Consider the following 12,793-nt stretch of genomic DNA (forward strand, 5'->3'; position numbering starts at 1 on the left):
ATATACCACTACCAACAATGCATTATGAAAGAACTCTGCGAAGTGTTATTAGATTTGACATTGAATAGGAGTGGCAATTATAATTTATACCTTTTAGGCCAATCTCTGCAATGTAATAGATTGTGTTATTCAAATTAGCTGCATGCAAGCTTTGAAGTGATGTGTATAACATGGGCAATGTCCATTACAGTTCACAAACATTGTAACACGTGCATTATGCAACACGCACAGTGTGAATCCAGCCTTATACTAAACTTATTATTTCAACCACCCTTAGGGCCCATTCACACTAGAGCGTTTTGCCTGCGATTTTGGCAAAACGCTCAAGCACTAGTGCTAAAAAACCCTATGGGCCCGTGTGATGGACGGTTGCGTAGCCGCAGCAGCGTCCTTGAACCACTCGTACAGAGCATGCAATCGCAATAGATTCTCTGCATCGATTACGATTAAAATCGATAGAATCTAGATTGGTTGTGTAGGAGCATATGCAGTCAATCTGAGCTCACTTTTTTCTCAGCAGAGAGCTAGCAGGACGTCTTTTGATTTGTTAATTAGCTTGGACCAGGCTTGTGTCCAGGAGAATGTTTATTTTTCATTACCTCAGGCAGATGTCAATTGCCCACCATTTGGTGAGCCCTTTTCATACAGGAAGAGCCAGGAAGCTACTCACAGCAGGAGGCTATTCAAAACCTGCTTTCACACAGACTTCATGGCACCGATAAGGACAGATGCATGTGATGTATGGTTTCTTACCTATTATATGGAGACCGTACATCGCACAGCTATAAAATTCATATAGTTTTATTTGTGAAAGTCTGCCCAACGCGCTGATATAACATTCATGGCAATACCTCGTCCAGGTATTGCGGTATGAATCTTCTCAGGAACCTGAGAAGCTACCCAAGTCACGTCTGATATCATATTAATCTGTATTTTCCGACAAGTAGGAATCTGTTATCCACCTAAATATGACATGTATCGTTTATGAGTTACGGCATTTTATAAGTTTAAACCTAAAATCTCTCAGAGGGAATGAACTGTCATTGGTGGGTAATTCAGAGGGGGCCGGCATTGCCACACCCCCAAACTAGCTTCATCAAAAGCACATGGCTGGCAGGCGGGCCTCATTCCTCCATTTTTCACCTCCATGAAAGCTGCTGCCACTTTGAGGAACAAGTGGTAGCCATTTTGTTTGGACTTTGAACTTTGCTGAAACTGGAACTGAACTTTACAAGATTTCCCACAAAAAGACATCTCCCATGAACCTAAGTATTTTATCCTTTTCTTTTCATACTGCGCTATTAATGTCTCCATCATTGTTGATTTTAACGATTTTCTGTATATATTAATTATTTATATTGCACGTAAATAAAGACTTTATCAAAGTCGTTTACTGATCCGCTACACCTGCTATACAGCTATACACAGAAACTGAATCCAGACTTCTGGAGAGACGCTACTATTGTATTGTTGTTAGCTAGACAGAATAGAGTGTTTAACCATTTTAATTGCAGGTCTAGAAATAGCTAGTCAGTGGGTGCTTCTGGTCCAGGAAATCAGAAGTGGTGGCAGTTATACCCTGAAATAGTGTGTAAGTTGTAATTACCTTAACCCACAAGCTCCCTTCTAGTCGGGCTGCTGCCCAAATTCCGTCGGTTTCTGCCCATTGATCACGACCACAGCTTGCATGGTCTGTGTGCTGAAACCGATTGGAAGGCAATTTGCGTTCCGACCACTAGGGGCCCTGTGACAGCCCGTTCTTACTTGGGCGATTTGCGCTAAGCGACAGCGATTAAAGAAAATCATCAAATGCAAACGCGTAACCTGCACCATTTTCAGGCGATTTCCCGGCAATCGCATTTTAGTGCTATAGGAGCACTAAACGCGATCGCGGAAAAATCGCCACAGTGTCCTGTGATTTTTCTGCGTGTAATCGCCGAAAAATCACTCCCGCAAAACGCCGGCGTAATCGACAGCGTTTTGCACTTTTAAGTGTGAATGAGGCCTTACATTAACTTATCCTATTGATTTCCTGAAATGCACTTACTTTCATTGATATTGAAAGAGTGTCAAATTATAATAGTCTGAAAATGTACCACTGTTGTTGAGCGTATAACCAAAGTGTCTGTTTTTCTCAACCGTATATATTTAATTTAACATTCTTTCTGAATGAATGATGTGACAGTTATTTAAGTGTGTATAGATAAAATGCATTTTGTCATGCTGACAATCTTTGTTTTTTCATGGAGAACTCATCATATGTACTCATCAGAGAAATTCAATTGCTGGAAAATGAAATTATTGGAAACAGGAGTAACGATAATCAGATTGGCAGAGTGGATTAAAATAGTGTTTCTCAACATTTTATCGGTGTGTACCCCTTCTAAAACCCAGTACTCACCAAGTACCCCCTAGCATAGTAAACATGATCACCAAGTACCCCCTAGCATAGTAAACATGATCACCAAGTACCCCCTAGCATAGTTAACATGATCACCAAGTACCCCCTAGCATAGTAAACATGATTACCAAGTACCCCCTAGTATAGTAAACATGATCACCAAGTACCCCCTAGCATAGTAAACATGATCACCAAGTACCCCCTAGCATAGTAAACATGATCACCAAGTATCCCTTGACAAATATATATTTAATCATAATACATGATAATTGCTTCTAAACAATGTACAATCATTTACTATTGCTTTTAATTAGCTAAAACACTAATTTGGTGTTTAAATAAGATTTATCACAGGGGTCCCCAAACATTTTGTGTCGAGGGCCGGGTTAATGTACTTCAGACTGCTGGGGGGCCGGAGTATACATAAAATGATGTAGAAGTCTTTGCGGACCAGACAGTGAAGCATATCCAGGTGACAACCTGCAGTGGACAGCAGTGTCACCTGATGTGTAATTTGATTGGAAACCAGCGAATTACTGCTTCCTGGCTTCCATGTGGATGGGTGGTGCCAGCACTGCTATTCTATACACGGACCATCAATATTTAAAGATGTAGCTGACCGCATCTATAAGTAATACATTTTGTGTGGGGGGCCAGTAAAAAAGCCTCCGGGGGCCATATTCGGTCCGCAGGCCTTAGTTTGAGGACCACTGATTTATCATTTTCTAAAACTCTAAGGGCTTGATTCACTAAACCATGATAACTCATATTACGTCCGTTTTCGTGCGCGATCGCAAATTTTCACGCGCGATTGCGAATTTTCAAGCGCAAACAGGAATGTTTCAAATATCCGCAATCACGTGCAAATGCAAAAACGCATGCGAAAACGACTGTGATATGAGTTATCACGGTTTAGTGAGAATCAAGCCCTAAATGTGATGTTATTGGTTAGGTATATCAAGCCCGAGTACCCCCTGGAACCATCAGAAGTACCCCCTGGGGTACAAGTACCACATGTTGAGAAGCTAGGGTTTAGATGACAGTACCTTTGCTCCAGGCTCCCCGATGCCTCTCTCTCCAGGTACTCCAGATTCTCCCGGTAAACCTTGCTCTCCCTGAATGGAAATACAACAGTTACTTGTACGCCAATATATACGTGCCTGAGCTACTCTACACATCTAGCCAGACTCTACATCCTAGAGTAGGTTCATAGTGGGCATTGTGTTCCCTGTATAAGCAAGAACACAAAGGAACAGGAAAGTCACGCCACACTTTATCCATGTGTTGTGTGGCATACAGTGAAGCATACAGCATAAAAAGTATGCTTTACCCTCATTATCAACGCAAGTGCTTTGCGGTAATGCACTTAATGTACTAGGATGGGGTGCTGCATGCCGTTTACCGCATTACAGTGTGCCTGTTACGTTGCACCGCAATGCTCCACCATGAAGGTAGCCTTGCAATAAAGCCCTGTCTTTATCTATCCGACTAGAAACACATTTCAGTGAAAAAAGGCCACTTTCGTTAAAGCTAGACATCAATTTTCGTGTTCGATAAGCCCTTTCGTTTGACTCTTAAATCGAATTAAATAAGTCGAAATTCTGTAAAATTTCAGTTGATAGTACAGGAATTTGCTGTCACTTTGGCCGATTTTGATCTACTGTAGATTGACCATGTGCTTTGACATCCCTTTCACAACGATCTTATTGCAACTTTTGAATGATCTAAACACATATTCAGATGATAATATGGACAAAATGTACCCAATATCACTATCAGTGTGCAGGGCTTTGATTAATTTTTTCCCAACCAACATATTTTTGATCAATAAAAAAAATTGCTCCTTCTGTTGATTGATCAGAATTTGAAGAATGTATGACTATCTTAAGAAGAAATGGCTATTGAACTACTAGAAGTGTCTATGGTAGTCTATGATGATTATTAGTTGTTCCTTGAAAAATGTTCTCTACTAATCAAGCAGTAACATTTTTAATTATAGCCTTCAAATAGTACTATACATATAGTGAACCTATTACCATACATTGTTAGAACTCTTTGAAGTTTGAGCTTTGAATATTAGTCTACTTAAAGGCCTCTTTCCCACCAGGACGTTGCATTTAGGGGACGTTATAGGTCGCATAACGTGCCCCTAACGCAACGCCTGGTGGTGTTGGAGGAGGACGCTACCTAGAGCTGCTTATGCAGCTCTTGGTGCACCTTTTGTGTCCTATGCGCTGAGGAGACCACGTGATCGGAGCAATGCGCATCACGTGGTCCCGCCAGCCAATCAGCGGCCGCTCCAGGAAGTAAACACTGCAGTGCAGCGAATATTAAGTAGCCATGTGGCTGGCTACAATAGCGGACTCTCCCAGCCTTCTCTCCGCCCCCCCCCAAAAAAAAAAACCCCATAACTGAGCACACAGTCTAACGCGGCTAAAACCGCGTAGAACGCATAGCATGCTGCACTTTATTTGTACGTGCAGCATTACAATGTAACGCAACGTGGGCACTGTGAACAGCCCATTGATTTTACATTACTGTGAGTTGGGCTGCGTTACAGGCTGCACTGCAGCCAAAAAGTAATCATGATAGTGAAACATTGAAACTAGATGCTCCAGTTACCGGTCAGAAATGTGGTATCTGATTAACCTGCCATTTGCCCTTAAAGTTTTCTTACCTTGGGTCCCATGATTCCTTCCCCTTGCGGTCCTCTCATTCCTGGTGGCCCAGCAGGACCCTGAATACCCTAAAAAACAATATAGATATATTTCAATATATTGAATTATAGCTATAGTGCCTGAACGGAACAGTAAGAATCAGATAATAAAGATAAAACAATAAGAAACACATTAAAAAACACATATGCAACAATTTATATTCAACGAAAATAGTAAAGAACTAGGACTTCAAAGTGAAGCTGAAGTAAAAAAGAAACTTATGAGATAATAAATTCTATGTGTAATACGGATGACTAATAGAACACTAGTAACATGGAAATGAGTCTCATATTTTTTATTTTCAGTTTTATGGCTTAATTTATAAGATTGCATTAGACTGTCACAATTGCTGTTTAGAATTCAGACACTGAATTTTACGCTGAAAGAGAATAATGACCATTTGACATTTCCTGCATTTAAACCTCATTAGAAGCCTTATCTCACAGTTTCTCAGCTGTTTTTGCCTCTATTAACTTTCCAGGAAATCGGACTGAATTCAACAAGCTGTCAACAAGCTCTTTTAGATAACAATTCTAGCTTTTTAACTCTTGCTGCACTGGAATACAGAAAGTGGCTTCAGAGAATTTCTTACAAGGGCTAGTATTATACTGTATGCACCTATGTTTATCTCATCATGTCACATGTCATTTCAGATACACTTTCAAGGGAGTATATAGGTATTAGAGCAGAAATCTAATTGTTATATCTGGGGGGATAACCTGTTGACCTTCCCACTGAGGTGAGAGTCCTCCAAGAGCGTAGAGTCTAAGTGCCCACGGGTGTTCACCAGAGCGCCCCACGATGGACGATGGACTTTCAGCTGCCTATTGTTCACCAGGTTACGCTCAAGGAGAGACCCTAACAGTGAGGCAGAGAACAGGAGCCACCGTAATGTAAAGTCAGAGTAGCGTGGTACAGAATCAGTAGGCAAAGAATAGTCAAAACTATCCGAGGTCAAGGCAGGCGGAGTTCAATCATAAGTGGTATAACAGGCTGGGGTCGAAGCAAGCAGAGTACTTTCGTAAACGGTATAACTAGCAAAGGTCAGGGCAGGCGAAGATCAAGCATATTCAGGAGTAGGCCAAGGTAAATAACAGGAATCAATCAGAAGGTGAGCGGGCAGAGTCACAGGAACAACTGCTAGCAAGCTGCATGAACAGACAGCACTGCTACAACAGCGGCTTTGTGAATCAAGCCCTAAGTGTGCATGCGTAACCCCATCAGCATGAGGTTGCGCATGTGCACAAACATCCGCATAGACCCGACTGTGCGCATGCACGTGATTACGCGCACGTCACACCAAACGGAGTGACACCATGAAATAAACAAATATGTCGACTCTTCCTGCGCACATACCTGCGACCAAGAGCCTGACGTGGTGAACCATGCAGTGAAAGACGGTGAGTATGACACTAATTAATTAAAAAAATGACTTAAAATGGATTAAGTATAACAATGACTGATAAAACGCCATATAGAAAAATGATGAAGAACAAAAAATAAAGGAATGTTTATATGCAGCGCACTTCATAAATAGCCATCATGGATCACTGGAAATATGGAAAAGGTTCAGCTGGGGTCTACAGTAGCTGCTGTAATAGCACAATGCATGAAATTAGGGTCACAGACAGAATGGAGGGGAAGAAGATGATGACCAGCTGAGCTCTAGCCCAACATTTTGAGGACAGTGCTCCTTTAATTTAGGGGGGGGGGGGATCAATATTGGATATAATTATGTTGTCACCAGTATTTATAAAATCATAAAAGCCAAATAAAAATTTTTGGGACACAGTTTACCCATCAGTCAAAAAAAGTCCCCCAGGATGGTGTGCACATGTGAAAGAATTGTCCGCAGGATGGAACAGAACACAATCATGTTCGCATCTTGTTTGTATCATGAAAATGACATTGAACAACCAAGTGGCCAGAAGTTACCCATTAGTTTTACCCATGTTAGTTCTGCTATAAAGAACAGTAAATTCTTAGTCTGCTCTTTTTCAATATCCTCCCTTTTAATATCCTTAAAAGGAACCTGAAGTGTGAGACCTATGGATGCTGCCAGTTTTATTTCCTTTTAAACAATACCAGTTGCCTGGCAGTCCTTCTGTGCAGGGGCAGTATGTTCCCTATGACATGGGCGTGTGTTGGCACATGCATGCGCAGAAGACGCGACCCATCGGGGGTCAGTAATACTGCAGAGGCTGCCGGAGGAAGACAGGAGCTGTGGTGTGGGACACACAGGACTAGAGGCTGGAAGAAGCCCAGGTATGTAAAGATAGATTTATTTATTCACCTCATATGTCCTCTAAATTATTAGAGGCAGAGGATCAGCAGGACAGCCAGGCAATGTGCATTATTTAAAAAGGAAACAAACAAACATGTCAGCCTCCATATCCCTCTCACTTGGGTTGCTTTTAAAAAACGTGTTTATAAATTTTAATAGAGAAACCTGAACAAATGCTACTTTATCCACAGTTATTATTTGTGTGTAAAACAGTTTTTTCTATGGTACCCCATCAAACCTGATAACACAAGGAGAAGAGTGAAAATGAAGAGACTCCAAGGTGAGGAAAAATCTTAAGGGCCCTTTTCCACTACCCTGCGGTTTGCGATCTGATTCCGATGGCAAACGGATCAAAAAACACAAGGTACAGTAAAACTAATGGAAATAGCAGCTCCCATTTCCATTAGTGCGATCTGATTGTGTCATGGTTTTGCCCCAGGCACAATCATCGTCCTGCCGTGTATTGGATGTGATTGAGCTCCTATACTGAGTATATAAGCTCAATCCCAACAGCATTAGTGGAAATGAGTTTGAAATGCGATTGCAGAGCGATTGTGATCATGTTTCATATTAGAAAAGAGCCCTAACTTTCAGTCCTTTTGTTTGCCCAATGGCAGACTGCTTGAGTCATTGTACACAAACATTTACTGTTGTAGAAATACAAAATTACTTTATTTTGTTGGACCATCTAGTAATGCCTGGTACACACCACGCAATTTCCTGTCAGATTGATAGGTCGAATTAATAATTTCCAACAGGTCTGATCAGGTTTCCGATCATTTTCCTGATTGATTTTCTGATCACTTCTGTACAAAATCGTTCAGAAAAACAATCGGAAATCAAATCAGATCTGTCAGAAATTATCAATTTGACCCGTCAATCTGATGGGAAATTGCATGGTCTACCAGGCATGAGGGTCCATATTTACTCAATTCTTCTGACAGCCAATTGATGCCAGGCTGCAGATGCTGGCAGAAGTTGGCTCTGTATATAGTGAAACATGTCCTTCTCTTTTTATATTAACATTCAAAAGGACATCCCAACCAATTAAAAACGAATAAATGTCTTTGGGTATTGTTTCACATAAAAATATATATTCTGTATATAACGTAATGTGTATAAATTACCTTCTCTCCTTGTATTCCAATTCCAGGTAAACCAATTGGGCCGGGCAATCCAGGAGGTCCAAACTCTCCCTGGGAGAGAGCAGAAAAAGTCAGGATTTATGTTGTGTAGATAGGTTGCTTTACACAGTGAAAGTAAACTCCTCTTTCCTTTTTCCATGTACAGTTACTCTATCTAACTCATTAGTTTATTCCATGTTCACCCTTACTGTATATGCTACCACTATACATTGAACATCTACGCAGGGCCATTTCTGGCCATTTTAGCACCCAAGGTAAGGCATCTGTTCCCTGCCACCGACCCCCCAAACTTATGAATAGGAAGTCTGTAGTGCCATGTAGGTATTAAAATTACAAATTATCCATGTCCTAATCAAACTATCAGTTATGCATAAGAATTGCATAGAGCACAGCACAGGCTGATAAAAATAGCTCCTTGGTGCCCCCTCAAGCAGCTGTCAACCCAGGCATCTGCTTGGTTTGTCTATGCCTAACAACGGCCCTGTATCTAAGCATAGAGCTATTGTGCACATGGCTATAGTTCTAAGTGGAAAAAAATCTAGGCTCAACCTTATTCCTAAAACTTGAGACAACTGTGCTAGGCGATGTAAGCACTATGTCATCTAGTATAATGGAATAAGGGAATAAGTGTTCTGTGATTGGGGATGTGATCAGAGTTCCGTTAAAATGAAAGCTAAAAGGTTATAGATCATGACATAAATGGAATGTATTACGTTACTGGAGTGTTCAAAACATACCTTATCACCCTTCAGAGGAGGACCAGGCAGCCCCCGAGGTCCTTTTGGTCCTTCAAAGCCACGGTCACCCTACAAGAGAATTAGTACATCTCATTTAAAATGATCTCATAGAGTACTCCAACTTGTAGAAACCAACGCTAACACTGCAGTTTGTCCATAAATGAATCTGTAAAATAGCCTAAGGTATCCATATTGCTATATTGTATTATTTGGAGAAATGCTTCATTTCCTCTGAATGTACCACAAAAATCGGACTACTTGGCCCTGATCAGCTAAACTCTGCATTGTGCAAGTAATGCATACATTGCGCATAGATCACAAGGTACACTAATTGCGTAATGCCTGTTAAGCTTTATGTACCGTATATACTCGAGTATAAGTCTAGAAATTTACATTGTGCATAGAACACAAGTTACACTATTTGCGTAATGCCTGCTAAGCTTTTTGTACCATATATACTCGAGTATAAGCCTAGAAATTTACATTGTGCATAGAACACAAGTTACACTATTTGCGTAATGCCTGCTAAGCTTTATGTACCGTATATACTCGAGTATAAGTCTAGAAATTTACATTGTGCATAGAACACAAGTTACACTATTTGTGTAATGCCTGCTAAGCTTTATGTACCGTATATACTCAAGTATAAGTCTAGAAATCCGGGTCTGATTCACTTCATAAAAGTATAGGGGTCGACTTATACACGAGTCACAGGCAACACTGAACACACTGAGTAATGTGTGTACTAATAGTAACATTCCCATTTGCAGCAATTTACCCTGTGGTAAGTGATACTTTGAGGAAAGCAAATGCCAAGAAAACCCAGGTCTGAAAATCCTGGCCTCAACAATTAACAAGGAAAGGGGCAGGTGGGAAATACTGGGCTGCATGAAGGAGAGTAAATAAGTGCAGCACTTGAGGGCCTGGAGGAGGTATTGACTGCTTTTAAGGGACAGGAGGGGTTAATGGCTGCAATACTCTATTAGGTGCAGTCATTAACCCCTCCTTGGCCCCAAGTGCAGCCATTAACTTTGCTGGGTAAACTTATACTTGAATCAATGAAAGATTCCAGCTTAAGAGGGTTGAATATTGGAGTCGTCTTAAAGACGAGGTCAACTTGTATTCGAGTATCTACGGTAAGCAGTTTGCAGACTGTGTGGTTTAGCTAATTCCTTATGTCAGCAAAACTTTGAAAGCATCCATCAACCAAAATAATTCAAAAAATACAGTGAGAAAAGCAAGTTATTCAGGATACCCACTTTTATGTTCATTTTACTGGTTTCAGCATCAGAAACACTTTCTATATCTATATATTGCTGTTTATTGATGTGTAGCCCCGCCCTCTTAGTGATGCTTAGCCTAGGCTGTATAGCTATACAGACTTCTCCTCCCAGAGCATTCTGGGAGACCAGGTATCATTTTCACTGACTATGGAATTCTCAGAAACAAACATTCCATACAGCTGCACCTGACAAGTAATCTTTAATCATGAGCAACAACTTTTGAGTCATTTTCTTGGAAAGTGCCAATAGATAAGAAAGGAGAGCTAATACCTGAGATACGTTTTGTGAATCATCTCCTTTGCGCCATTGTGACATGGCTATTTTTCTCAGTGGAGTAGGAGGAAGGCAGAAACGGCTATTAGAACCTGGTGAGATGGACGGACACGGCGCGGAGGCTGCTACAGGACAGGTAATTTATAAATTCACACACTGGGGGGGAACATATATACATTAGGGGGCAGCAGTGGTACGGACACGGTTTGCTCAGCCAATTCCCTGAAGATTTCATGCTGAAATCGGACGGGTATTGGCCTGTAGTATATGGTCAGCTTTGAGAAAGACAAATTTATCTCTAATCAGATTCGATTAGAGATAAATTTGTCTCGAATCTGCCCATAATTGTCAGGCGTATGGCTACCTCTACCCTCTGTGTGCTGTCTCCTTCTTGCAATCGGTTGGAGTGAAGCCACGCCTACCTACCAGTTGATAATCTGCTATGGCTGGCAGTCTGCTGTAGGTAGACATACCTTCAATTAGACTGGAAATGAATTTTCTAGTTATTATAAATTAATTAATTTTATCAGGCTGGCCGAAGCCAAGATAAAGAAGCTGAGGATGGACCGTGTGTGATCAGCTTGATATGGTTCCTTCCTGTGATACCTTAATTAATCATACTGTTTGTTCATTATATAGTGAAAAGCATGCAGAGTTTGGGCTTACCTTTGGTCCTGGCAGACCCTCTCCTATAGGGCCTCTTTCTCCTGGAAGTCCCTGTGTGCCTTGAGGACCCTGTCAGAAAGAAACCATTACAGCATATCAGATTTGTTTTTTAAACGCTGTGCTGAGCTGGCACTATAGCCTACATGCTTGACTCCCTTCGTAGCTGGTCTAGTTGTAACTTGATTTCAAATAATGCACAGTTATATAACTTCAAACACAGCCTCTGATAAAAGCAGCATGGCTGGAAGCTAAGATTGTCTTATATCTTGATGACGGCCCTGATTCAAAAGTGTTTCAATGTTTGTTGTAGTTGGATTACGTAAAATAATTAGAAAGAAAAGTGTGGATTTGAAATTGCTTTATCATGGGACATAATTCCATATAATTACAACTCTTTAGACACTTGAAGAATAGTTAGATGACATATCGTGTTTCTTCAACAAGTAAGTAGACTTTCACTTTTGTTAAAATCTGTCAGGTGGAGATCTGATTCTGGCGACTTGTCCTAACATGATTTCAGTTTGGGTAGATTTCTTGTTAGTAGGTTTGGGAAGACTTGTTTGCTGAAAAAGAGGATTAATGTTTTCAAGCTAGACTAAGTCCTCTTTCCCACTGGAGGCTAAACTGTGCGCTTGTCGGCAGGGCCGAATTTACTATAATGCATTGTAGGCACGTGCCTACCGGCGCTTGATGATGGAAAGGCAGCTCCCTCCCCTCCTCCAGTGCCTCCCTCTTTTCCTATGCAGAGTCTCGAGCAGAGTGTAAATGAGAGGTTTCTCACCCAGCTCTCTGCACTCCATTGACAACATTTTCCTTCAGCCGGGGGGCATCTCTAGCTACCTAATAGTTGGGGGAACCTCTAGCTACTTAATATTGAGGGTACTTCTGGCTACCTAATGATAAAGGGCACCTGAGGCTACCTATGCTGGGCTGGGGAAGTAGGGGGGGGGGGGGGGGTTAAAGCAGAGCCAGCAGGCACACTTGCAGTGTGGTTCAGTGGGGGTTTGTGGGGTTATGAAGGGTGAAATCTAGGGTACTACAACATCTGTGCCTATAGGCTCCTGTGATGTAAATCTGGGCCTGCTTGTCAGGCAGTTCGGCCTCCTGGCTGCTGGCCACAAGTGCCATTTGGCTGAAATGATATGCAGCCGAATAGCAGCATTAGGTAACACCGTGTGTGAAGTTTGACACGTGGCAGCAATACTCAGTGGCAAAAAAAGTCTTGTGTTGCATCTGAACAGGGTGATGCAACTACATGGGGGCTCTGCCTGTCCACCGCCTGTTCAG

At 41.5% G+C, this 12,793-nt stretch overlaps 1 protein-coding gene across 1 annotated transcript in view; it reads right to left on the reverse strand.

Moving 5' to 3' along the window:
- COL28A1 (collagen type XXVIII alpha 1 chain) overlaps nucleotides 1–12,793 on the reverse strand; it is a 198,628-nt gene that overhangs the window by 60,022 nt on the left and 125,813 nt on the right. Inside the window, exons 16-20 of the mRNA XM_068247381.1 lie at nucleotides 11,507–11,575; nucleotides 9,285–9,353; nucleotides 8,530–8,598; nucleotides 5,079–5,147; nucleotides 3,448–3,516 (exon numbers count right to left, since the gene is read on the reverse strand). Of these exons, the coding sequence (XP_068103482.1) occupies nucleotides 3,448–3,516; nucleotides 5,079–5,147; nucleotides 8,530–8,598; nucleotides 9,285–9,353; nucleotides 11,507–11,575 (345 nt within the window). The remainder of the gene's footprint in view (nucleotides 1–3,447; nucleotides 3,517–5,078; nucleotides 5,148–8,529; nucleotides 8,599–9,284; nucleotides 9,354–11,506; nucleotides 11,576–12,793) is intronic.

The sequence above is a fragment of the Hyperolius riggenbachi genome, chromosome 7, assembly GCF_040937935.1.
Source record: "Hyperolius riggenbachi isolate aHypRig1 chromosome 7, aHypRig1.pri, whole genome shotgun sequence".
Taxonomy (NCBI): Eukaryota; Metazoa; Chordata; class Amphibia; order Anura; family Hyperoliidae; genus Hyperolius; species Hyperolius riggenbachi.